The sequence below is a fragment of the Onychomys torridus genome, chromosome 4, assembly GCF_903995425.1.
Source record: "Onychomys torridus chromosome 4, mOncTor1.1, whole genome shotgun sequence".
NCBI classification, from domain to species: Eukaryota; Metazoa; Chordata; class Mammalia; order Rodentia; family Cricetidae; genus Onychomys; species Onychomys torridus.
In genome coordinates, this window is record NC_050446.1 from 127,086,818 (window position 1) to 127,113,177 (window position 26,360).

Genomic DNA, 26,360 nt, shown 5'->3' on the forward strand with positions numbered 1-26,360 from the left:
GGCCTTGTAGACTCTGGTGCAAATGCAAACCAACACCAAGACGGTGGCAAAGGAAAGAGACACCTGTCCCCAGAGGTGCTCCTCTCTGCATCCTGCTCCGAGCCTGCCAGGGGTGTGCTCCCTGCAAGAGTCACAGATCCCCACCTGTCTTCATGCTACAGAAGCCATGAGAAACACCAAGCTGGAGAACTGGGTGAGAAACGATAAGAAGGGGAAAATCCCTTCGCCTGGGATTACAACGCAACATAATTAGACACTGTCCACTGGTCCACACTGTAGCGCTGCACACAACTGTTGTCTTCTTCCATAAGTAGACAACCTGAGCTGTAGTCTGGACTATGCTTCTGACCCACTGTGTGCCCTCACCTTCCGAGCTCAGATCCCTCCCTTACAGATATGATGACTGCAGTCTGGGTACAGTCAAGAGCAGGAGACACCCAGAAGCACCCAACACCCTGCATCATGCAGCCAATATAAATCCCTGCTGCTGTGGGCCAGCCTCAGCTCACAGCCCTCTGTGCTCAGAGTCACCCCCAGTAATCAATATCAAAGCCACAATTCCCACCTCCTTCTGGTGTTTTCCATAGAGACCCAGCCTTCCTGGTACTCTCCTGTCTCTGTCCCTGCAAAGAGAACAGTCCCCACAGACAGGGCTTCCAACCAGAACATCCACACCACTTCAATTTCTAGTACAATGATGTCAACTGAAGTGGCGATTATAGGCCATTTCCAGTGTAGATGCTGCAGAAGGCCCATGGGCCACATGTGTCTGCAAGTGTCCAAGCCATAGTCAGATGTCAGCTTAGGCATCCAAAGATGCTGGAGCAAGTGGGAACCTAAAGTTCGTTTCCCAGCTGAGAGGTGACAATTCTAATTCCGGACAGACTGGCTTCCTTGTTCAAACTGCTCCCATATTCCTTGGCCAGGGCTCACCTGATGCTATGACGGTGCCGGCCCACAGCGTGTTCTCAATGCTCAGACTCTCACTGATTGGAGGGTCACTGTCTTCCTGAAAAGACCAAACACACACACACAGACAGACAGTCATCCCTCACTTTCCACGGGGATGAGGCTTAGGACCCCGAAGATACCAAAGTCTGACGATGCTAAAATCCTTTCTACAAAATGGCAGATTTGGGCTGGTGCTGTTGGGGGTGGTCGTGGCTTACCCGACATACACAAGGCCCTTGGTTCCACACTCACTGGTACATATACACATACAATTTAATGGCAGTTTTGCCTTGCACAGTGGCATGCAGGTTTTTAATCTCAGCACTTAAGAGGCTGAGGCAGGAGACTGTAAGTTCAAGGCTACCCTGTACTACCTAAAGAGACCTTGCCTCAAAAACCAAAAAGGAAAATGCATGATTTTGTGGTTGGGGTTATGGTTCAGTGGTATAGTACTTGCTGAACATTCAGGAAGAACTGGGCCAGCACCAGAAAATGGCAGGTTTTTGCATGGAACTAACATACACTGGTTTGTGCACTTTAAAATTGATTTTTGCCAAGGGTGGTTGTGTGCCCTTTATCTCACACCCTGAAGGCAGAAACGGATGGATCCCTTTGAGTTTGAGGTCACCCTGGTCTACACAGCAAATTCCAAGCCAGTCAGGGCTACATGGTGAGACCCTGTCTTAAAAAAAAAAGGGGGGGTGGCTGAAGAGATGGCTCAGAGGTTAAGAGCACTGACTGCTCTTCCAGAGATCATGAGTTCAATTCCCAGCAACCACATGGTGGCTCACAACCATCTGGAATGACATCTGGTGCCCTCTTCTGGTCATACATGCTGTATACAAAATAAATAAATAAACCTTTAAAAAAAAAAAAAAAAAAAAAAGGGAGAACACAGGCCATTTAACTTCTGCTCCATATGTCAATTTAAATCTTATATTCTAAAATAACAAATTCAATTTTATTTTCTGTTATGAAAAATCTGAAAACACCTTAAATTCACAGCTGGCACACAGAGCTTGGTTTCTTTGTGGCTTGATTTATCTGTTTTGACAGGCTGGCCATGAACTCACAGCGGTCCTCCTGCCTCAGTCTCCTGAGTACTGGGGTTACAGGGACGTGCTGACACACCCTGCTGGCATAGAGGATCTTGGGGACAGAAGGGGACCTGTGATTGTGTTGATGTCAGAACTAAGGCAGATGACAACATCTGCTGCTCTAGAACTCAGCTCAGAGCTGGGAGAACATTTCATCTGTCAGCCTTCAAGCCGGGCTTTGGTAAGGAACCTAAGACAGACAGCAGTGTGCAGCCTTGGGCACCATCATGGCCATACACGCTTAAGACTGGACTCAGGTCCACTCACCCTGGTGAAAGTCCCCAGGAAGTTGTGAATGTCGATGTTGGGTTCTTCGGCATACACATAAGACCGAATCTGCAGGAGGTCCTGTTCCAGAAGGAAAATACCCAGTTAAAAACAGGAGTCTGGAACCAAGATTTCAAAAGCAAACATACTATATTTCCCAAATAAACTCTCCAAACTACAGAGCAACAGAAGGGAGAAAACCCTCCCTCCAGCTGGTGTGGGTGTTGCTGTGTACAAGCCCCACAGCTCCCGTGTGCAGACACCTGCTAACGTCACCCACCAAAAACAAGTTACACTGCAGAGAACAGCCATGGAGAGCCCGGCTGACTCACCCCTGACCTGCCTGGCATCTCATCCCAACGGCAACAGTTGCTCCCATTTAACAAGACCATACTATGTATCTCCTGAGTGAGGCCCTGGGAGGAGTGGGAAAGGAAATGAGGAGAGCCTCATGTCCCTTAGGGTGGTGACCAAAAACAGACAGGTGCCGGCAAGGATGGAGAGACTGGACTGAGTCAGTGAGCATGAAAAACAGCACAGCCTGTGTGGAGAACAGCTTGGTACTTCCTCAAGGAATTCCACAGACAATTACCACAGCCTTCTGGAACTCCATTTCTGGGTGTACAACCAAAAGAATCAAAGGCAGGCACTCAAGGAGATCTGTATTCATCCCTGAGCAACCCAAACATCCATCACGGAGGAATAGATAAATAAAACATTCTCTCTGTAGAACGTTTTTCTGCTCCAAAAAAATGAGGCAATCCTGCCACACGCTGCAGACAGGTGAACCATAAGAAGATTGTGCCAAGCAAAACAAACCAGTCATGCACACCCAAGACAACCATGGTTCCAGTTACACAGGGTCCTAGAGCACTCAGAGACTGGAAGCAGTGGCTGCCAGAGGCTGGGAGGGAAGACTGATGCAGAGTTCTGAGAGGAGATGCCAATCACATTTCCTCAATAGTATGAATACATATAATGCCCCCTTTTTTCTTTTTATTAATTAAAATTTTTTCATTTATTTTACATACTGACCACAGTGTCGTCGTCCCCCACCCCATGTCCCTTTATACGGACTGAGATGGTACATTTTAAAGGGAGTACACCACATGTGTGCATGCCCAAAGGGGTCAGAAGTGTGTGTTTGACCCTTGAAGGAGTTGATTCTTTTCTCCTTGGGTCCTAGGGATGGGCCCATAAGCAAGCACCTCTACCCACTGAACCTCTCACCTTGTCTCAAGCTATGCTACTGAGTAACAGGATCTGCTCAAGTCAATTAACCACCTTGGTCAATCACCCACTGGTCCAGGTGCAGCCTCCCACACTCAGCAACCTCCACTGCTCACTCTTGGAGTCTCGCTTGCTCGGCAATCATGTCTGTGGCAGCTATGGCCTTGCACACTTAGCCCACGACCAAATCCCAGCTCCTTCGGCGAGTCATCACTAATGGCTGGCCTCCTTACCTGCGATGAGGCCATCCCCACCACTGCAGCTCTGAGTGCTGTGTGTAAAATAAGATGTGCAAAGGGCTGTGTCCCACACCTGCCTCCCAGTGGAGGCCACCACCCTCTGCAGGACACCACCTCTCCCAGGACCAGAGACCCCTGAGCGGAGCTGTCACCGTGCCCAGCGCTCCCTTGAGCACATTCCTCTACTATGGCTCCCCCCTCCTCCCTCTTCTCAACCTCTGACTTTGTACTTTTTATGCTTTATATTCACCTCTGTTGAGGGTGTGTACATGTGCCGGCCACACACATGGAGGTCAGAAGCCAGTTCTCTCCTCCCACCATGTGGGTCCCTGAAACTGAACTCGGGTTTTCAGGCTTAGCAGCAAGTGCCTCTACCTCTCACTAGCCCTGACTTCCTCGTTGCAACAAAAACCTTTAAACCAGACTAAGATGCCGAGACCTCCCCCAGAGGGCCAGGCAAGCTACGGTGGTTGTGTTGCCTAAAAATCATAGCTTCTGCCAGTGGCTGCTCTGAAGAAACCCAGCCTGACCTCCTAGAAATGCTGTTTTAATTTTTCTGTCTTCGTAGAGCTGGGGACAGGGTCTGGGGCATTATGTATGCTTGAGCACTCCATTCAGGGCTACCCTACTCTTTTTTTTTTTTTTTTTTGGTTTTTCAAGACAGGGTTTCTCTGCTCAGGGCTACCCTACTCTTGTCCTTTGGAAAGCTTCTTCCTTTCTCCTCACCACCACCACCACCACCACCTGCTATTTCAAGGGAACACAGAATAGTTTATAGAGACAGAACCTCATGTAGCCCAGGCTGACCCTCAGCTCATTGTTTAGGCCAAGGATGACCTCGAACTCCTGATCTTCTGGCTTCTACCTCCTGGGTGATGACACTGAGGTATGTGCCACCATGTCTAGCCTCTATGGTGCTGAGGATCAACCCAGGGCTTCATGCACGCAAGGTAATCAGTCTAGCAAGCACAATCCCAGCCCAGTAAACCTTACCTCAAAACAAAGATGCACCTGGGATAGAGAGCAGTGGTGGAGCGCTCACCCAGCACACGAGACCCCTGGTTCAACCGAGATACAGACAAAAAACTAGCAAGGCCAGGGCCTCCACTAGCTACCAGGGTGGTGGTGGCACAAGCCTTTAATCCCAATACTAGGGAGGAAGAGGCAGGCGGATCTCTGTGAGTTTGAGGCCAGCCTGGGCTACAGAACTAGTTCCAGGACAGCCAGGGCTACACAGTGAAACTCTGTCTTGATAAACAAAACAAACAAACAAACAAAAACAAACTAAATAGACAGAGCTGCCCAGAATGTTTAGGGCCCCAAGTTCAATCTATAATACCACACACACACACACACACACACACACACACACACACACACGCACACACGCGCACTCATGTGCACCTACACATGTAAAGGAAATGGATGCCTTGTGACAGTCTGTAAGATTATAATTTTTAATGATCTAGAGAACAATTTGAGTGATTTGAGACTGTCATCCCAGCATTTAGGAGTCAAAGGCAGAAAGGTCAAGAGTTTGAGTCTGGCCTGGGCTGCAAATTACAATACTACCTCAAAACGGTAAAAAAGTAAACGAATAGTTCCACAATCAATCAGACCATCAAGCAGAATGGGGCTGCAAACGGCAACTGGAGAGGCCTGGTAGCTAGTGGAGGCCCCTGCTCCCCCACCCCAGGCAGGGCCTGCACCACCTGGGAGGCACTGTGCATCCCAGTACTGATAAGAAAAGCCACCAGAGATTTCCCTACACACAGAACCAGAGTAGCAGGGAAGGTCTGGTCCTGTCTCCAGAAACCATCACCAGCCATCCTAAGTCACACATCTCTAAGAACAACTGAGAAAGATCTGGAAAGATGACCTACTCCACAGAATCTCCTCCGGAGAGAAGAGAAGATCCGGACGGAGGCTGAGGATCAGGCCATCTCTTTCTCCCATGACTCCCCCACACAGCTCGATCGGCTTCTAATCAGGAATAGAGTAATGGGCGACCAGGGAAGATTTCTCCAGTAGATTCCTTTGCCCCCATGGAACTCTCACTCCAAGAGAAAAGAACTACAAAAGCACCACTCCTCTTGACCCCTGCAGGCCCATGGGGCAATAACTGTCTCCCTGACAGCGGAGCCAGCAGCAGCATCTTATCTACTTTTAATGCCCCCGGGCCAGGCCCGGCCCAGACAAGGGCAAAGTGAGTGTCTGTTAGAGCAGGAGGCTGCAGAACACTCTGGCACCAAAACATCCCAATCACTCTAAGGATCACATTCCTCTCTCTGGGGAAACTCCTAGCAGGAAATAAAACACAAGCCCCAGAAGATAAGAGCAGGGTCCGATTCTTAGATGAACTATCTCACAAGCAGGCGGCTGCCAGGGCTCCTGGACCACAGCTAGAAACGCACTCTGAAGTTTCTCGTTTAAAAACCAACTTTGAAAAGGACATTTATGGCCAGTCGTGAGTATGAGGGCCACATTCACCATCACACTGGGGTAACTGAGACACAGCACCTGCACCTGCCCACACCTCCTCTCCACTCCAAGCCCAGGAAGAGTGGCATTCCACTGAACCATTCCAGGATGCTTGTGGGGGAGCTGGTCTGTGGGCATTTAAATTATATCTGACATGGGGCAGTGAGGTGGCTTGGTAGGTAAAGGCACTTGTGTCCAATCCTGACAACATGACTTTGATCCCCAGGACCCACATGGTGGAAAGTGAGAACTGGCTCCCACAAGTTATCCTATGACCTCCCATACATGTGCTGTGACATGTGGGCCTACACACACAGACACACACATTAAATAAATAAAATTAAACATAAATTTAGCCAGCTGTTGTGGCAGGCCTCTAGACAAGCACTGTGCCCTACCGCCACCTGGTACTATCTACTAGGGCATAGCAGGATGCACACTAGTTGGTGGCTACCAGAAGGGATCCTGCCTGGAAGTGGGTAGGGAGGGAATGCCAGGTGAGGGTGATCAGAAAATATGGGATGTAGCTCAGTGGTAACAATTATCTAGCATTCAAGGTTCCAGGTTCAATCCCCAGTACAAACAAAGGAAATAAAAGGGAAAAAAATCAACACCAGCCAAAACCAAAATCAATACAGGCACCTGTGGACTAGAGAGAGAGTTATTCACAGAGCCTATGTAATGGGCCTGCCCCTAAGAAAAAGCATCTCTCATGGAGGAAGGCACAGGAGCGATCCAAGGCAGCTACACACTTGAGCCCTCAGGGGCCAGTGGTCAGAGGGGCAGTTACTGAGGTCAGAGCAGAGGCAGTACGTGTGGCCTGCTGTCTCAGTCACTGCTCTACTGCTGGGAAGAGACCCCAGGACCAAAGCAACTCTTAGAAAATGAAAGCATTTAACTGGGCTTGCTTACATCATCACCATGGTGACAGTAGGGCAGCAGGCATGGTGCTGGAGCAGTAGCTGAGAGCTACCATCCCAAGCCATGCCCAGTGACACACATTCTCTGACAAGGCCACACCTCCTAATCCTTTTCAAGTAGTTCCTTGATGACTAAGCATTCAATACATGAACCCATGGGGGGCATTTTTACTCAACCACAACACCTGCAGAACAGGATCTCAGTATGATGAGCAGCCTCTATCAACCTGTGAGTCTCCACAGAGGCTGTATATCAGAGATCCTGCATACCAGATATTTACAATTCATAATTGTAATAACTGTAATGTAGCAAAACCACAGTTATGAAGTAGCAATGAAATAATTTTAGGGTTGGGGTTCACCACAACATGAGGAACTGTGTTAAAGAGTCACAGAAGTAGGAAGTCTGAGAACCACTGTCCTAGATGCTCTTAGCAGAAGGACCACACGTGGGGCCTTCCCTTACAACCTAGGAAACTGGCAACATCACGCTCAGAAGTGCTCACTCCTCGTATGGGAGTTGGGGCTGCCTTTGGATACAACCAGGTAAGTGGAACCAACACACTCAAGGTTCTCCAGTTCCCCCACCAGCCTCACTCCACATGCCACTGGTGTCCTGTCTCCCCCACCCCCACCCCCACCCCACAGCAAGCCTCCAAGGACAGGAGAATGTGAGGACCAGGCTGTGACCTAGTGGTCAGCAGACAGTTCTTTGAGAAAAGCTACTCACAGCAGCCGTGGGGAGCCTCTGTGTGCAGGCCACTGGCAGCCGAAGCTTCCAGTCTGTCTCTCCATCCAGCTGGTCCGTGCGCAGGAAGCAAGATCCTGCAGAGAGATTTGGGCACTGTCTGATGTCTGTAACCCAAGTGTGCTTCCCTCAGCAGCTCTGGGCAGTGCCTGCTCTGGTCCTTGAAGAAACAGCCCACCAATGGCCAGTGACTCACAGGGAAAACAAATCTCCACTTCCTACCCCCTCCACAAGCTCTGGATTCAAATCCTCACTCAACCACTGACTCATAGGACTAGGGTTAGCCCTTGACTTGGCTGAGCCATCATCTGCCCTTATATGTAAAAAGAAGAGACATTCCCCCTGTTGTAACAATCCAGCAGGGTGATGGGATAGTAGCCTGTGACCACTCCTAGGCAGGTGAGTAGGTGTTTCCAGACCCCTTCTCAGGGACCACATGGATTTGGATCCAAGGTGTGTCACTCACTGGCTTGGTTCCCTGTGTGTAGGAATGGAAACAGGAAGAGCACCCCCTCCAGAGGTGTTACAAGGGCTAAATTGCTGAGCCATGGGCTCAGGACATGGTTACTGTAAAGAATCACGCCAAGGGCCTGATCTTGCTGCTGGGTGACCCGACTAACACAGAACCCCCCAATCCACAATGCTTCATTGATGACTAACTGATTTAGAGACAGAGTCTCAAATATCCCAAATTGGCCTTGAACTCACTATATAGCCAAGGATGACCCTGAACTTCTGACCCTCCTGCCTCTACTTCCTCAGTGCTGGGGTGACAAGTGTGTCACCATGCCTGGTTTTATGCAGAGCTGGGGGTGGAACCTAGGGCCTTGAGCATGCTGGGCAAGCACTCTACAAACTGAGTCACATCCCTCAAACTTCCTGAAGATAATAATAATTCCACAAGAAAAACCCTACACAATAAAGCTTTGTTTCAGGCATACAATCTCAAGTCTGAAACACTTCTGGCACCGTGAGGGACACTGTAGAAGACAGGCTTGCACGTTTTAGGGACATATACCTCAGCGTGTCATAAGCTCTGTGGCAGCGGATCAGACAGGAAGTGAGTCCAAGTCACTACAGTTAGTACTTCTGAGCACTAGGGCTGGGAAGACCCATGTTCAGATCTCCAGAACCCACTTAGAATGGGATGTGGGAGGGCAGTTTGTTATCCCAGCCTTCTTACTTCAAGAATGGAGGCTGAGGCAGGAGAATCCCCGGGAGTTCAAAACCTTTCAAGCACTGAGGCAGAGCACAGATAATCACAAAGGTTTTGTGTGTGATGATTTTTTTTTTTTAAATAAGGTCTCAAAAAAAAAATAAAATAAATAAAAAAAATAAAAAGAAATAAGGTCTCACTCTAGAGTCCAGGCTGGCCTCCAACTCCATACAATCCTCCTCCCTCAGTCTCCTGAGTGCTGGGATTACAGGATGAATCAGCATGCCCAGCTTTACTGTGCTGTTTTGTCTTAAATGTTTATTCCATCGTGGGGTGGGGTGGGGTGGGATGGGATGGGATGGGGTGGGGTGGGGTGGGGTTGGGTTGGGTTGGGTTTTGTGGGAAGGGTGTCACTCACACCGCACAGGCATGTGTGGAGGTCAGAGGACAGCCTGCAGAGCTGGTTCTCTCCTTCCACCTACCCACCCAGCCATGTCACCTGCCAAATTTTCTATGGTCTGGTTTTTCACTGGCTTGTGTTTTGCGTAGCCCCCACTGACCTGGGAACTTGTTAGGTATTGATTCTTCAGGTATTGGAGCACTCTGTCATCTGCCAGTCACCTATGATCTGGATGTTTAGTGTGTTTCTTACTTGACATTGTACTTGCTGTAGTTCCATTTTGTTTATGTCATTACCCTTTCTTTCTCCTGGACAATCTTGATAATCGTTCTTATTGTATATAGTTTTGTATTTAGTTTAGAACCCTTTTATTTAGACAAAAAAGGGGAAGTGTGCAAATTTGTCCGTTCAACCAATGACCTTTGGGCTATGTAGCCCGATGGGTGTGGCCCTTTCTGGGTATGTGATTGGTTAAAACTGAGGAAGGGGTGCTCCCTCTCTCTAGGGAAGTTCGAGACTGAACGGTTGGTTCCCTTCACCCCTGGGCAGAACGGAGGACAACGATGGCTGTTTACTTTTTTCTGTGTCTGTGAATGTATTATTCCCATTTTATATCTTAATACATTCTTGATATCCTTTAACAGACTCCGATGGGTTCACATAATAGTCAGGCCTTGAACTCACAGAGATCTGACTATGTCTGCCCCCCAAATTCCGGGTTTAAAATGTGTGATACTTGTTGTAGAATAATCTTTTTGTATACTGTGAAGATGTGTCTTGGCCAAGGTGCTTTCTTACTGGTTTCATAAAAAAGCTAAATGGCCATTAGCTAGGCAGGAGGTATAGGTGGGACAGCCAGACACAGAGGATGCTGGGAAGAAAAAGGAGGAGTCACCAGCCAAATGGAGAGGAAACAGAATAGGGAATACAGAATTAGGGTATCCATGCCACTTAAAAGAAAAATGAAAAAGATATGGGTTAAAGTTATAAGAACTAGTTAGGAACAAGCCTAAGCTATTGGCCAAGCTCTCCTAATTAATAAGAAGACTCCATATGCTTATTTGGGAGCTAGCAGGTGGGATGGAAAAATCTGCCTACAGATACTTAGTGGCACACACCTTTGATCCCAGCACTCAAGAGGCAGAGGCAGGTGGATCTCTGTGAATTCAAAGCTAGCCTGGTCTACAGAGTGAGTTCTAGGACAGTCAGGGCTGTTACACAGAGAAACCCTGGCTCAAGACAAAACAAAACACGTGATAACACACCCGGTCAAATTTTCTGTGTTTTTAATGACCAAAATTTATGGACCTACAAAGCACACAAAACACTTTTAATTGTGAAGGACCCCCTCTACAGAGATGTTCTGCTCGCCTGCAAGGCTCCAACAATGACATCTATCTACCCTGTGACATTTTCAAATGATTATCACTGGAAAGGCCAATGGTCACTCTCCATAAGATGCTTACCATTTTTCTCTGAAGTCCTCAGGAAGATCATGTCTGCAGGGACCCGCTGGTTCTAGGAAATGAAAGAAGCTGGAACATCACTGTGAACAGCCACAGGTGGGGTTTCACCCCAGCCCCCCTTTCTTTTAAGCCTCAAGCTCCGTTGCAGCTAAGCACAGGTTCTATCTGGAACCTGCAGGATCTTGCACACTCCTAGCACTTTGTTAACCCTGCCAACATGTCATGTGGGAAAAAGAACACGGGTTTCTGGAACTCCGTGTTCACTTCTTGAACCCGCAGCCCCTCATACCCCTGGCCCTGCCCAGCTATAGGCACCGAAGGCAGGACCTGTAAGCCTCTCCACTGCCTCTGCTGGCTCCATGCTGGGCTTTTCTCTTCTGGTGTGTGTGTGTGTGTGTGTGTGTGTGTGTGTGTGTGTGTGTGTCTCGCTTGCACATTTGCAATGTGCATGTGTTTGCGTGGAGGACAGAGGTCCTTGGTTTTTTGAGACTGGATCTTCTGTCGCTGGCCTAAGACTTGCCAAGGATGTCCCGATTACTGGGCAGAGAGTCTCAGGGATCTACCTGCTTCTGCCTCCCCAGGGCTGAGTGTGCCACTTTTTACATGGGTGCCACCAAACATGGTCCTCATTCTTGTGGGCCAGCACTTCACTGATTAGCCTATCCCCCTCCTCACTTAGCTTGCAGTAGGATGTGAGGAAGTAAAGTGGAGAGAAGGAACTAAAGCCATCCTTAGATAAAGAGGGAAGGGCAGGCCAGGTGTACGGGCCTTTATTCCCAGCAAAGACAGGCACATCTGTGAGTTCTCCAGTCTACACAGTGAGACCTTGTTTCCAAAATGAGTAATAAATACATACATACATATATTCATCCATAAACAAGCAACACATACATACATACAGACAGACAGACAGCCATGGGAGCAGGGGTGGCAGCAGCCCTGTGTGGCTGTGGCAAGAAGGAATATGACAATAGACAGGAGCTCTGACCCCAAGCATCCCCATTTCCTTTAAATTAGCCTTGAGTGCTTGGACTTAACCCACCAAGTGGTACTGTTCAATTCCTACAGAAACAGGGTGTGGTGCTTTGAAAGAAAACGGCCCCCAAAGGGAGTGGCACTATTAGGAGGTGTGGCTTTGTTGGAAGAAGTGTGTCACTGTGAGGGCAGGCTTTGAGGTCTCCTAAATGCTCAAACCACGCCCAGTCAGAAAGACCACTTCCTGTTGCCTATGAGTCAAGATGTAAGAACTCTCAGCTCCTTCTCCACACCGTATCTGCCTGTATACTGCCTTGCTCCCTGCCATGATGATAATGGACTGAACCTCTGAACTGCAAGCCACCACAATGAAATGTTTTCCTTTATAAGAATTACAATGGTCATGGTGTCTCTTCACGGCAACAGAAACCCTAAATAAGACAGAGGGTAAGACAGGATCTTTTTTCTGACCAAATATTATCCCTAGACTCTCTAGACCTGCACCCCCACACCTCACACCTTCCAGATACACACAGTCAACAGACCCTTCTGTATGTCAAGTGACAGATGACATTTGCCGTTCTTGTCACTCTGTAGCCCCCCCCCATAGACTGTTGGCAGGTTAACAGTCCAACAAAGGTGAATTCAATAAATATTTAAGTGTCAGTGTGGCAAGCTGACTAATAGAAAAGATGTCATGGTTGAGTGGGGTTCTTTTTGCCCCCCCAACAACAAACATATCAAGTGGAAAACCAATGGTATGCTGTGTTTTAACTATAAGCAGAGCTCCTGGCTTCCCAGTACACGGGTACCTTGGAGAAATGGTTTTGTGTCTGTCTCATGGGGTACAAGTTTTTCTCCCGGGCGGAGATGTTTGCTAGCATACCACTTTCTTTCATCAGGTCCACCAGCAGCATAGCGTGCAAGCAGGGCCCCACCCAACACGGACCCACGCTCTGGCTCCCAGTGATGCACAGCCCCTGAGAAGCTTCTAGATTCCACTCACCTTTTCCACAAGGATGAGATCCCCCACCTGGATGTTCGAACTCTTCACCTTCACGGTCCCTGCAAAGCAACAGACCAACACATACCTCAGCACGTCATAACAGTTTAGATTGCTGGTTCTCAACCTGAGGGTCACGACCCCTTCGGGGCTGAATGACTCTTTCTCAGGGTTCACATAAGACTATCACAAAACACATATATTTACATCACAGTTCATAATAGTAGTAAAATTAGCTATGAAGTAGCAACGAAAATAATGTTATGGTTGGGGGTCACACAGCATGAGGAACTGTATTAAAGGGTCACAGCATTAGAAAACTGGGAACCACTGGGCTAGATTCTACCAGGTAGCAAGACACAGGAGTGCCCACCTCCCACTTCTGCCTCACCAGAAGGAGGTCTGCCTGTGGCCCCAGTGGCCTAGAAACCCAGTCTCTGCTCCACAGACATCAGAACTCAGGCCCCTCAGAAAAAACAGCTTGTCCCTACCATAGCTTACCATTTCTAAATCAACCAGCGCCGTGGCAGGTATTATTCACCAGAAAGTTAATAAGCCATCAAGATAAAATGCACAGGGCTGAGGAGACAGCTCAGTGGGCAGAGACCTTGCCACACAGCAGCAGGACCTGAGTCCCATCCCCAAACCTTCGTAAAAGCCAGGGAGATGCCCTGCCTTTAAGGGCAGTGTTTCCCTTCAGAGGTGGAGGCCAGTTCCTAGCACTTCTGACTCAGAGCTGCCTGTCACTCCAGCTCCAGGGGGTGGGATGCCCGCTTTTGGCCTCTTCCAGTACCTACACACATATCACACACACTCACACACGCACACACATAAATAAATAAACAAATAGATAGATAGATAGATAGATAAATGAATGAATGAATGAATGAATAAAATCTAAAACAGCAACAAAAACCAGGTATGGCATTCTCCAGTCTGTAATCCCAGTTCTAGGAGAGGGGCAGAGACGAGCTGATCGCAGGGCTCGCTCACCAGCCAGCTCCAGCAAGACCCTGTCTCAAGAGAATCAGGCTGAGTGGGAGCAGAACCTGCTTTCCTCTTGTGCATTCACCAAACACCACCCAGAGTTCACCTCCCCCACCCCCCCCCCCCCCCCCCCCCAGCATCCTCACCAAACACCACCCAGAGTTCACCTCCCCGGCATCCTCACCAAATACTACCCTCAGACAGACAGAGCTCTCTACAACACTTTTAAACCCTGACACAACACAAAGGGTGTGGGTAGCTATCTGGTACTGCTTGGAGGAAGGCAAGATGAACCCTGACCTGTCTAGCACAAAAGTAGCCACAGGAGTCCAAGAGTCTGCACACTTCTGTCCACACCAGCAACAATGTATCCCTGAAGCCCGGGAGGACTCGGCCGGCACTGGAAGTTTCACACTTGAGTTCCATCTCCAGCCCATAAGACAGGAGAATCAGCTCCCTCAAGCTGTCAGTCACCTCCCCCCCCCCCCCACCCCCACACACACATAGAACAGTTCTTTTCTTTAAAAAAAAAAAAAAAAAGGCCAGGAATAATAGTTCACAACTTTAATCCCAGCACTTGGGAGGCAGCGGATCTCTGTGAGTTCAAGGCCAGCCTGGGCTACATAGTGAGCTCCTATCTCAAACTAAGCAAAAACAGCTCATCCTTTTGATCCAGGGGGGGTTAGACCATTCCAGAGATGGATAAATTGCAGCTATGGAATCCAGTGAAATTTGAGGTGAAGAAACAAGCCTGCCCCACTCTTCCTGATCCACCAGGGGGCGACACTAGCTGCAGTGCCAGATCCTAAGTCCAGCCCCACTCCGGCGAGCCTTTCCTTAGGCACTCGGTCCAATTTTACCAAACTTAAATTTATACTGTCTTTGGTTTTATTACCAAAATATATGCCAATGGCCTGACTCGAACCAATGGCAAAGCCTAATTTAATGCTAACCTAGTTGTCAGCCATGGGTCTGTGTGTTTGTGAGCTTGGCAGAGAACAGGATGGGGCTCTCATAGGCTTGACAGAGATACACTCTATCAACGTTCAGATTCATTTTAAATCCTTCACACTTTTTCCAATAAGCATGAGGGAGGTTTCTTTTCTAACTAACTAACTAACTAACTAACTAACTATCTATAGATAGATATAAAACCAAAGACAAATATATAAACTAACTCAATTTTTTAAATGCCCAGGTACAGTTTTTCTCTTTCTACACCCAATCCTGACTTAGAATCAGTTCATTTAAACTGTCCCCATTGATCCATCTCTCTACCTCAGCAAAACTCCTTTACTCCAGTGCCTCTGCGGTTACCAGGTCTCCCCAGCAGGTTAATGCTTCACGCAAACACGCCCACTATACCTGGCCCAGCAGCAAGATCTCAAGGGGACCACAGGACCCACACATGGCCAGGACACCCATATTGCTTAACCAGGGATTGTAACAGCATTTTATTGGTGGTGGTTTGTTTGTTTGGGTTTTTTGGGGAGTGAGCCACAGGCCAACATCTTCAAGAGAAACCCCAGGACGGGAGAGCTGCTCAATGGTGAAGAAAACTGACTGCTTTTCTAGAGGACTAGGGTTCTATTCCCAGTATCCCCATGGTGCCTCACAGCCATCTGGAACTCCAGTTCCAGGAGATCCAATGCCCTCCTCCGCCTCCACAGGCGCTGCACACATGTGGTGCAGAGACATACAAGCCGGTGAAACACTCATACACATAAAATAGGAACACTAAAAAATAAAAGAGAATTCCCTAGATCCACACCTATTATACTAGTTACAACCTCACACACGATGGTATGTGTGTGCACGCGCGTCTGTGGGGGCCGGGTGACACATTTCAGGACTGGTTTTCTCCTGCTGCTGTATGAGTTCTGGGGATGGACAGAACTCAAACTGTCAAGTTTGGCAATGACACCTTACCTGAGTTGCCTCACCAGTCCTCTGTCGTGAGCCACTGAAATAGAATTATGGCAGTCTGCAGTGGCTGGGACTGACCCCAGAAAGAAAGACTGTTTACACCCCACAACTCCTAACTGCAGATCAACCACTGTCTTCCAGAAATGTTCACAGAGGAGGAGGAAGAGGAAGGGGGGGGGGGAGCAGCCGGGGCAGGAGCTTGAAATCCTTAAACAGGGGCCACTGAGATGGTTCAGTGAGTAAAGGCGCCTGCTGCCAAGTCTAGGACCAGAACTCAATCCTGGGGACCCACATGGTAGGAGAGAGCCAAGTCCTACAAGTCCTTCATACACACACACACACACACACACACACACGCACACGCACACACACGCACGCACGCGCACACGCACGCGCACGCGCACGCACACACGCGCACACACATGCACACACACTCGCGCACACACGCGCGCACACACACGCATGCACACACGCGCACACACGCGCACACACACGCACACACTTTTTAAATTCTTATATGTAACACAGGATCGATCTGCGTTTCGTCTCGTGTTGAGCCCTGCCTACTCTACAGCTGGCTCAAGAGAGGACAACAAAAAGCCAAAGCATCATCCTCGGAAAGCACCCTGAGAAAGGAGACCCAAGGACGTGTCTTTGCCTTCTGGAATCCTGCACACAGCATCCATTGCTAGGCTCTGAGACTTCCCCACATATGCACTTCATGTTTTAGTTGTGTCGTTATTTACTGCATGTATGTGTAGGTACTTGTGTGTCGTGGCATGAGTGTGGAGGTCAGAGAGCAACTTAAGGCATTGGTTCTCTCCTCCCACCGTGTGGAATCAGGAGGTCGAACCCACGTCATCAGGCTTGGCCACAAGTGCTTTTCCTCACTGAGCCGTCCCGCCAGCCCCAAGGCTCTGAGGCTTTCTTCTGTGTACTCCAAGAGAGGCTGAAATGAGATTCTTACAAATGTGATGTGGAAAATTCTCCAGACACATCCCTGATCATTAAGCAGCTTCTGATAACTCCACCCCACCCCCTCTCACCGCCTCACCCCAGCAGGCTTGCCGTCAGTTTACAAGAGGGGCCGAACAACCAATGGGCATAGCTGTTTATTTCCACAGCGCTGGACCTCAAGCTTTTCATAAGCAAACCACAGGGCCCAAGCCTACCTTTCATGGATGACAGCTCCAGAATAAGAACCGTCTGTCTCTGTGGCAGGGAGACGCCAGATGTTTCCTTGGACTGAATCAAGTAGATGACGGCCCCCACTCCACCCCTCCCCAAGAGGGGGAGAACCATCCTTAAACAAATTCCAGGGCACCAGTCCGTGGGGGCCAGTTTTTTGACCCTGAACACCTCAAGTTACAATTCTATTTTTCATGGTGAGTGCAGGACACAGGCTGCTGTTGTGGATGCCCTGGCTAATGGATTACTCTCTAATCTAACTGTGGCAGTGACGAGCTGTAAATTCCACTCGTGTGTACATTTTCCTGGAGCTGACATCAAAACACCTCCGCAGGCCCACAGTTCAGAGGCTTAAAGGTGACGTTCTCATATTTAGATATCGGCAATTCCAAAACCCAGGGAAAGACTCACTTGAAAAACAAGCTGAGGTTGAAAAGTGTGGTCATAAAGCACCTCTGTTTAAATTAGAATTTAAAAAAAAAAGAAAAGAAAGAAGCAAGACTAGAATTTAAATATTGTAAGTTTATACTCAAGTGATAGAGCCTTTTCAATAAGTATATCAAGGGTCAACACCAGTTGACAATGTCCCCAAGTGACAAATAGGCTAGGGCCTGAGAGCAGGAAGCGGTTTTTTTTTGGAAAAATTAGCAGGGCAGGAGGAGGTGGTGAAGTGGTTCAGCAGGTAAAGGCCCATGCTGCCACATCTGACCTGAGCTCCACTCTCAGGCCCACCATAGTGAAAGAGAGCTCCCCTGTGCAGTCCTGACTTCCACATGTGTGCCAGGCACTCCCATACACTACACACACTAAATAAGTGTATGTATTCTGAAAAGATAAACTGTACTTTTTCCTTTCTTCCTTTTTTTCTTTTTCGAGACAGGTTTTCTCTGTGAAACAGCCCTAGCTGTCCTGATTCGCCCTGTAGACCAGCAGGCTGACCCCAAACTCAGAGATCTGCCTACATCTGCCTCCTGAGAGCTAAGATGAAAGGTGTGCACCACCACCACCCGGCTAACTATAATTTAATGTGAGATATTGTTCAGGGTTTCTTCAGTAAACAATAGATCCACTTACCACTGAATTACAATGAGGATTAAATATTAGCAAAGAAAAAGTTGCATCTGTCAGACCTCATGAAAAAGTATGTGGTAAGTCTGTCCTGGAGGATTTTTGCAGGAGTTTTAATACTTTGGTATCCAGAAGTCCATCACTAGGGCCAGCAACATGGCTCACCATGCAAGCCTGACAGTGTAAGTTTGATCCCACCACCCTACACACAACAGACACTAACAACTAAAATTAGGGGAAAGAAGTTAAAGCCCCTAACTGTAATTCTCTCCTTAAAAAAGTAAACAGACGCTGGGACAAAGCCTCGGCTCAGAGGTTCAGGGCACCAGCTGCTCTCATAGAGGACCCAGTTCAATTCCCAGCGCCCACATGGGGGCTCACAACCACCCATAACTCCAGTTCCAGGGGACCTGACGCCCTCTTCTGGCCTCCACAGGCACTGCACGTACATGGTGCCCAGATACACCCACGAATGGAACAAAACAGAAACTTAGCTGAGTGAGACAGCTTTAGTCCCAGCACTTGGGACACAGATGCAGACAGATCTATGTGAGTTCAAGACCAGCCTGGTCTGCACAGTGAAATACCACCCCAAAAAAACTTTTAATTTAAAAAAAACACATAATTCCATAGTCAGTCATTAAACAGTCCATGCTCTTAAGACAGAAAAGTAGTACTTTGGTTAACAATTAACTGAAGAAGTGCCCATTAACGACAGCATCCATGCATGCTGATTAAAGCCGGTGGACCGGACCCCTAAGAGAAATGCAGGAGTCTCGGGTCAGAAGGGACCATCATTCACAACCCCAGGAAGCAGCCAGAGGAGGTTCGGAATTAAACTGAAAAGGGAGGTCTTCAGAGGAGGATGAGCTCACCCACCCCAGGCACTCTATAAGCCAGCCAGGCCAACAGTGTTCACAGGACACGGCAGAGCTGGGGACCCGAGAGAGGCAAGGGACTGCGTATAGTACACGCCCTGAGAAAAGGCTGGAGACTCAGGGGTCTGTACACCCCACATGGGCCTCTGGCTCAGCACGGATGGTTTGCCATCTGTCCAGATGTCCCCAGCAGGAGCGAGGCCAGAATGCTCATTACACCTCTGCTTGCACTGGCGCAAGGCTAATTAATTACTTAGCCTCACTCAGCCCTTCCTGGGTTGTTAGTGGGGAAGGGAGGCCCACATGAAGAACTGGGCACTCATCTGTGAAAATGCAAGCCCCGGCCCATGACTGTCACCCCCACACACAGGCACACACCCCCTCTACTCCATATCTCACCCCCCCACAGGCACACACCCCCTCTAGCCCATGTCTCTCACCTACTCTCTCAAGCACACACCCCAAAGAATTAAACTTCTATAAAAATATAAAAAGTCTCAAGAGTTCATTTGGGTGTGGGCATGCACGCACACACACACACACAAAGAAAAATTTCAAAGCCTGGGATCAAGAGCCCTCTGCAGCCCTAGTATCAGCCCTAGTATTAGGGCTGCGTACACAGGAGCAGTTGAGGTCATCACACACACTAAGGCTCCCTTGACTCACGAACACAGTGCACCTGGATCTGGAGGAGGTGGCCTTATATTCAGGCAGGCCGGGGTTGCGTCCTCAGCTCTGCCCTTACCTCATTCTGCCCTGTCGGCCACAATGTTTCCCTGTTGTTCTGGAGCCTGAGCAAAGGGTAAAAAGAGGAAACTCTCCTTCCCTCCCTCTCCCACCTACCACAACAGCTCCCTCCTTGGAGTTACTTAGAACAGCTGACAAGGCCAGTACGGGTGCCTGGCTGGCTTCGGGCAGGCAGTAGTCCCCTTGTCTCCTGCCCAATTCCCAATGTGGACAACGTTGTTCCCAAGCCATGCCAATATCCCCTTCTTCCTGTGCCACCCTTTGTGATCACAGAACTGACCTTCCCGGGCCTCCGGGCTCACTGGCTCTGCCCTGCACTCAACCTGCTCTTATTCTGGAGAACTCTTTTTCCTTTTTGTTTTGACACAGTCGTACTCTGCAGCCCTGGATGTAGACCGCCTGAGTGCTGGGGACAAAGGCATGTGTCACCACATCTGGCTCTTTTAGAATTCTTTCCCGGGGCTAGCTGAGCATACATACACCTGGTAGACATGGAACCCACATCCAGAAGGTCCCATACTTAGTTCAATGCTCCACTAGAACCATCTTGAAATTCCTTTTGCTTTTCCAGGGCACGGATGGCTGAGACAGGGCATCATGTAGCTCAGTCTGACTTCAATCTGGCCTTCAACTTCTGATCCTCCAGCTTCCAACTCCTGAGCTCTGGGGCTATCAGCATGGGTTTGTTTTGCTTTTTAAAGCCAGGGTCTCCCTATGTTACTCCAACTGGTCTTGGACACCTGAGCTCAAGGAATCCTCCTGCTTCAGCCTCCTAAGTAGCTAGGGCTATAGATGTGTGAACATCTGCCTATGGATCTGCTTCGGGTGGCTTGTGTTCTGGAATGCTTAATCGCCAGTGTGTCACTATTTGTGAGGTGGGGCCTAGTGGAGGGAGTGTCACTAGAGGCTGGTCTTGGAAGGTGACATCTACCCCTGGTTCCAGAAGCTTCATGTTCTCATCCTGGTCCCAGGATGTAAAGATACAAACAGCCCCACCACATGCTCATGGAGGCCGCTATCCTTTCCCACCAAGGTGGATTGAGACTCTCTGAAACTCTAAGCCAAAGTGGTGCTTTCATTTCTTAAATTGTGTCTGTCAGGTAATTTGGTCAGAACAACACAAAGATCACCAATACATCCGCCTATGAAATCGCCCCCCACACCCACACACACACACAAAGTTTATTGTTTTGTTTCTTTTTTCTTTAGAGACAGGGTCTTACTATATGGCTTTGGCTGGCTTAGAACTCATTGTATAGACCAAGCTGGCCTCAAATTCAGAGCTCCACCTGCCTCTGCTTCCCAAATGCTGGAATTGAAGGTATACACCACCATGCCTCCTCTTCCATCCCCTCTTCTGTCCTGTGAGACTGGGGTGGGAGCCTCCTCTCACAGCCCTGAACGTCTCTTACTCATCTACTTACTGACACCTGTGAATCCCACTCACCACCGACACCACCGCCTTTGCTCAGCTCACACCACCTAAAGCAAGGCTCCAAGCTGGAGTCTGGAGGGCCTGGGGCATTCACAGCTGGTAGGACCTGCCCATATCCAGGAAAAGTCAGCAACTGGACAGAGCACAGGCCTGGAACCGTTATCACTGATGGTGAGAATCCTGCTAAGAAGCAGGGATACAGTGTCAAGAAAGGGACACAGAACCAGGTGCTGTGGCACCAGTTTCTGATTTTCGAACTCTAGGGAATGAGGCAGGAGAATTTTGAGCTACAGAGTGATACCTAATCTCAAAAAGCAAAACAAGACAACTGGGGGGTTTGAATGACAGTGCCCTCACAACCCCATAGGCTCATGAATTTGAATGCTGGTGGACCTGTTTGGGAAGGATTAGGGGTGTGGCCTTGTTGGAGGAGGTGTGGCATTAGGGGTGGGCCTGGAGGTTTCCAAAGCCCACAGTAGGCCCGGTCTTGCAGATCATGTGAGCTCTAAGTTCCCATACCTGCTTACTAACTACCCCACTCCCAACCATGATGATCATGGACTAACCCCTCTGAAGCTGTAAGCAAGACCCAATTAAATGCTTTCTCTTATAAATGGCCTTGGTCATGGAGACTCCTCACAGCGACCGAACAGTGACTGAGACAGCAGGTCTATAGCACATGCTAGTACATGATAGTACATGCTAGTACATGATAGCACATGATAGTACATGCTAGTACATGCTTTAATCCCAGCACTGGGGAGGCAGAAGCAAGTGGATCTCTCTGAGTTGCCAGACAGCCTGATGTACACAGTGAGTTCCAGCCCAACTCTAGAATTATGTAAGACCCTGATTCAAAAAAAAAAAGCAAGGAGCTGGAGAGATGGCCCATTAGTACAAGCATAGGCATGTGAGTTTGGATCCCCATCACCCACAGAAAAATCTAGGGGCTGTGGCATGTGTCTGTCTGTAATCTGGGGGTTGTGGCATGTGTCTTCTGTAATATGGAGGATGTGGCATTTGTCCTGTCTGTAATCTGGGGGCTGTGGCATGTGTCTGTCTGTAATCTGGGGGCTGTGGCATGTGTCTGTCTGTAATCTGGGAACTGTGGCATGTGTCTTGTGTAATATGGAGGATGTGGCATGTGTCCTGTCTGTAATCTGGGGGCTGTGGCATGTGTCTGTCTGTAATCTGGGGGCTGTGGCATGTGTCTGTCTGTAATCTGGGAACTGTAGCATGTGTCTTGTGTAATATGGAGGATGTGGCATGTGTCCTGTCTGTAATCTGGGGGCTGTGGCATGTGTCTTCTGTAATATGGAGGATGCATGTGTCTTCTGTAATATGGAGGATGTGGCATGTGTCCTGTCTATAATCTGGGGGCTGTGGCATGTATCTGTCTGTAATCTGGGGGCTATGGCATGTGTCTTGTGTAATATGGAGGATGTGGCATGTGTCCTGTCTGTAATCTGGGGGCTGTGGCATGTGTCTTGTGTAATATGGAGGATGTGGCATGTGTCCTGTCTGTAATCTGGGGGCTGTGGCATGTGTCTCCTGTAATACGGAGGATGTGGCATGTGTCCTGTCTGTAATCTGGGGGCTGTGGCATGTGTCTATAACCCCAGTGCTGGGAAGCAGAGAGAGGAGGACAGAAGGATCCTGGGCCTTACTGAATAGCCAGTCTAGCCAATCAGCAAGCTCCAGATTCAGTGAGAGAGTCCATCTCAAACACCAAGGTGGACAGCAACTGAGGTAGACATCTAGTATCAATATCTGGACTCTACACAAACAAACATGTACACATATACAAATACACCCATTATCTCTCTCATACACACACACACACACACACACACACAAATAAATCCTGTAAAGGAAAGAAAAAGACTCGGCAGACAGACTCAGGCTCATTTGTGGTCCCCGCTTCAGCGATTCCCTATAGGAAACATTAGTTCAACACTGGGGGATATAGCAGGCTTCCTGTTTCTCCACTCCAGAGTCTATCAGCTAGCTAACCTTGCCTGGATCCCTTCCCAGGCTGACAGTTTCTTGGGGGTTTTGCTGAACTTCCAAGACAGAGTGCAGAGCCAGGGCCTGGGCTAATATTTAAATCTGCGGATTTTTCTTCTTCGGGCACAATGGAGACTGGGACAACAAAAGAAGACACGTTTTTCATGCTAGAACCATCTGCCGATCCTTCTCAGCATCTTTTCAACAACTGAGCGGGATCAAGGCAGGAGCCGGAAATGGGGCACACAGGGGAGGGCTGAAGAGTCATTCACCAGAAACGAGTTGAAATATGAAAAGAAGCACAGACGGGCGGGGCCTGGCTAGCTCTCTGGAAGGAATCCAGAGGCCACTTTGCTTCCACTCTGAAGAGAGCTGCCATTTGTCTGTGATATGGCCTTTGTTGGTTTCAAGCATCTTCATGTGACAGTAAGAACATGTTATTAAGACAGGATTTAATATAATTTAATTTAATTACACAACCTCAGAGAGCACCCTGCAGAGCAGTCTTCCTACTGGCCACAGGAAGGCCCCTGCCTCTGTAAAGACCTTTGTCCAAAGTACAGTGGCTGTGCAGTCCGAAGGCATTTCCAATCTAATTCAAATCTGTCCTTATTCCAGAGACATAAGGTTTTTCAGACCACCAACCTGGAAAACGTCTTCAAACAAAGCAGAACATTTCCTAAGCCTGTCACCCCAATGTGTTTCCCAGGAGGGAATTCTCTGGGAACTCCAACACCACAGAAGGCTGCCTGCCAAGCCGATCATACTAAGCATCTGACAGTCTCTCAGGCATTCAGTTTATCTCTTGCACAATTCCCAATTTCCCAAAAACGAGAACCTTTTGGACGCTAGGTCTCTCCTAAAATAATGATCCTTGCTGAGGAGGTCAGTAACCTCAGGAGACTTAATTGCTCCAGCCACCAATACCCTTTACCAACACCCTTACCAGCACCCTTTACCAACACCCTTAACCAGCACCCTTTACCAACACCCTTACCAGCACCCTCACATTCCAATGCACACCTGAACCTGCTGTGGGCAGGAACGCCGGATGCAATCAAGGCTGGGCTTCTCCGAGGGTGGATGTGGGGGGCTTTTAAGGTTCTATCATTTAAGGATGGGTGAAGTGGCTCAGTGGGGACACCTGCTATCAATCCCAACAACTCCCATCCTGGAACCAACATGGAAGGACAGCACCGAGTCCCACAACTGGTCCTCAGACCACACACACACACACATATCCAAAGTATGTTTTTAAATATAATGAAGTGGCTCAGCGGTTAAGAGCCCTGGCCGCAGCACCCGCATGGCAGCCCACAAGCTTAGAAGTCAAGAGCACTGTATACACTGACGCACATGCAGGCCAAAACACATAAAATAAAACTTTAAGTTAAATAAAAATTTAAATATATAATAAAATTAAGTCCCCCCATTTCAAATGTGACATGGCCTGTAAGGAGTCAGTGAGGAAAGGCTGCCTGCTCACTTCTCTTTGGATTAAGACTACAACTTGGCAATGCTCCCAGGGCAAGGGTTTATGGCACCTGCAAAGATGTCTTCACAGATGCTGGGTTTGTATAAAGCTGATGCCTTTGTAAAAATCTTAGGATGCAATGCTCAACTGGAAACAGTTTCTGTTGAATGCTTTCTTTGAAAGTTGTCCATTTATTAATTTTCGAGTGTGTGTGTGTGTGTGTGTGTGTGTGTGTGTGCCAGAGAACAACTTTGAGTGCTGTTCCTCAGGAGCTATCCATCTTTATTTGTTTGTTTTTATGTATATGAGTGTTTGCCTGCATATATGTGTACACCATGTACATACAGTGGCGTGGAGGCCAGCAGAGGGCATCAGATGCCCTGTGACCAAAGTGACAGGTGGTTGTGAGGTGCCACATAGGTCCTGGGAACTGAGCCTGGGTCCTGGGTAAAAGAAGTAAGTGTCTTTAACTGCTGGCCATGTCTCCAGCTCCCACTTTGTGTTTTGAGACAGAGTCTCTGACTGCCTAGACCATCTATTCAGCTAGGCCAGCTGCTCAGTAAGCCCCAGAGCCCTACCTGTCCCTGCCTCCCTGGTGCTGGGATCGCAAGCACACGCTGTCACTCCTGGATTTTCACATGGGCCTTAGGGGTCAAACTCAGGTCCTCCTGCTTGCAAGAACAGCACCTTATTGACTTACCTATTCCTCCAGCCCCCAAAAGATGTTTTGAAAAGTTGTTCTAGGGCCATTGAGATAACTCAGCAGGTAACGGTGCTTGTCACCAAGCCTAACAACCTGAGTTTGATCCCAGGGACCCACATGGCAGAAGTGGAGAAATGACTTCTGCAAGCTATTCTCTGACCTCCAAATGCACGAGTCATACTCTCCCCCACACACCAACATGGACACACACAGTAAATAAATATGAAAATAAAATAAAGCGGTTCAGCATCACATGAACAGGATGTTCCCTCCTTGTCAGCCAGCAAAGGGAAGGGAAAGGTGAGCTGGACGAAGCCGACAGGACTGATTTCTCAGAGCACAGTGACAGTGGCCCAATCTTGTCCTCTAGTGTCTGTCCCAAGCCTGGACCTACAATTCTGCTCCCCCCAACTCTCTGCAGCAAGTGACTAAGTTATGAGCACTGCCCAGAGGCTGACCTCGTGATGTGAGCCGGCTGTAGACCTGGGAGTTGACCTCCTTGTCACGCACATAGCATCGGATCTCCTCCACCGCCTCCCGGATGATGGTGACAGCCAGCACGAAGCCCTGCAGAGAGAGGGACGGAGGTGAGCCTTGCTGAGACCAATTATAGTCTCCTGATACTTGGGACAGACAAAGGAAGATAAACAAGCTGACCATCTGTGAGGACCAAGAGTTTGTCTTCATTCTGTAACTCACAGTTAGAACCACACCACGAAAAGCAAGTGCTCAGGAAGGCCCTTGCTGAAATAGGGGGTGATGGATGGAGTTGACAGCTAAATTAATGTCTGGGGGACCTGACTGGGCTCTGCTGCAGTTTGGTCCTGATGGTGCCTGACCTGCAGCCTAAATACTATAAGTGGGATGCCCAGTATGTTGACTTAAGAGCAACATGTCCTTTAAAAGGCCACTGTGCAGTCCTAGATGCCCAGGGCACAGAAACAAAGAATGTTCTGTCTGCAAACCTGAGGCCGACTACTCACCAGCGGAACCCAGTAGGTGTAGAGGGCACCC

At 48.7% G+C, this 26,360-nt stretch overlaps 1 protein-coding gene across 1 annotated transcript in view; it reads right to left on the reverse strand.

Moving 5' to 3' along the window:
- The window catches only part of Atp9a (ATPase phospholipid transporting 9A (putative)), an 85,835-nt gene that overhangs the window by 44,624 nt on the left and 14,851 nt on the right, over positions 1-26,360 (reverse strand). The window contains exons 3-9 of the mRNA XM_036184330.1: positions 26,330-26,360; positions 25,805-25,913; positions 12,937-12,995; positions 10,956-11,007; positions 7,916-8,010; positions 2,316-2,396; positions 934-1,009 (exon numbers count right to left, since the gene is read on the reverse strand). Of these exons, the coding sequence (XP_036040223.1) occupies positions 934-1,009; positions 2,316-2,396; positions 7,916-8,010; positions 10,956-11,007; positions 12,937-12,995; positions 25,805-25,913; positions 26,330-26,360 (503 nt within the window). The remainder of the gene's footprint in view (positions 1-933; positions 1,010-2,315; positions 2,397-7,915; positions 8,011-10,955; positions 11,008-12,936; positions 12,996-25,804; positions 25,914-26,329) is intronic.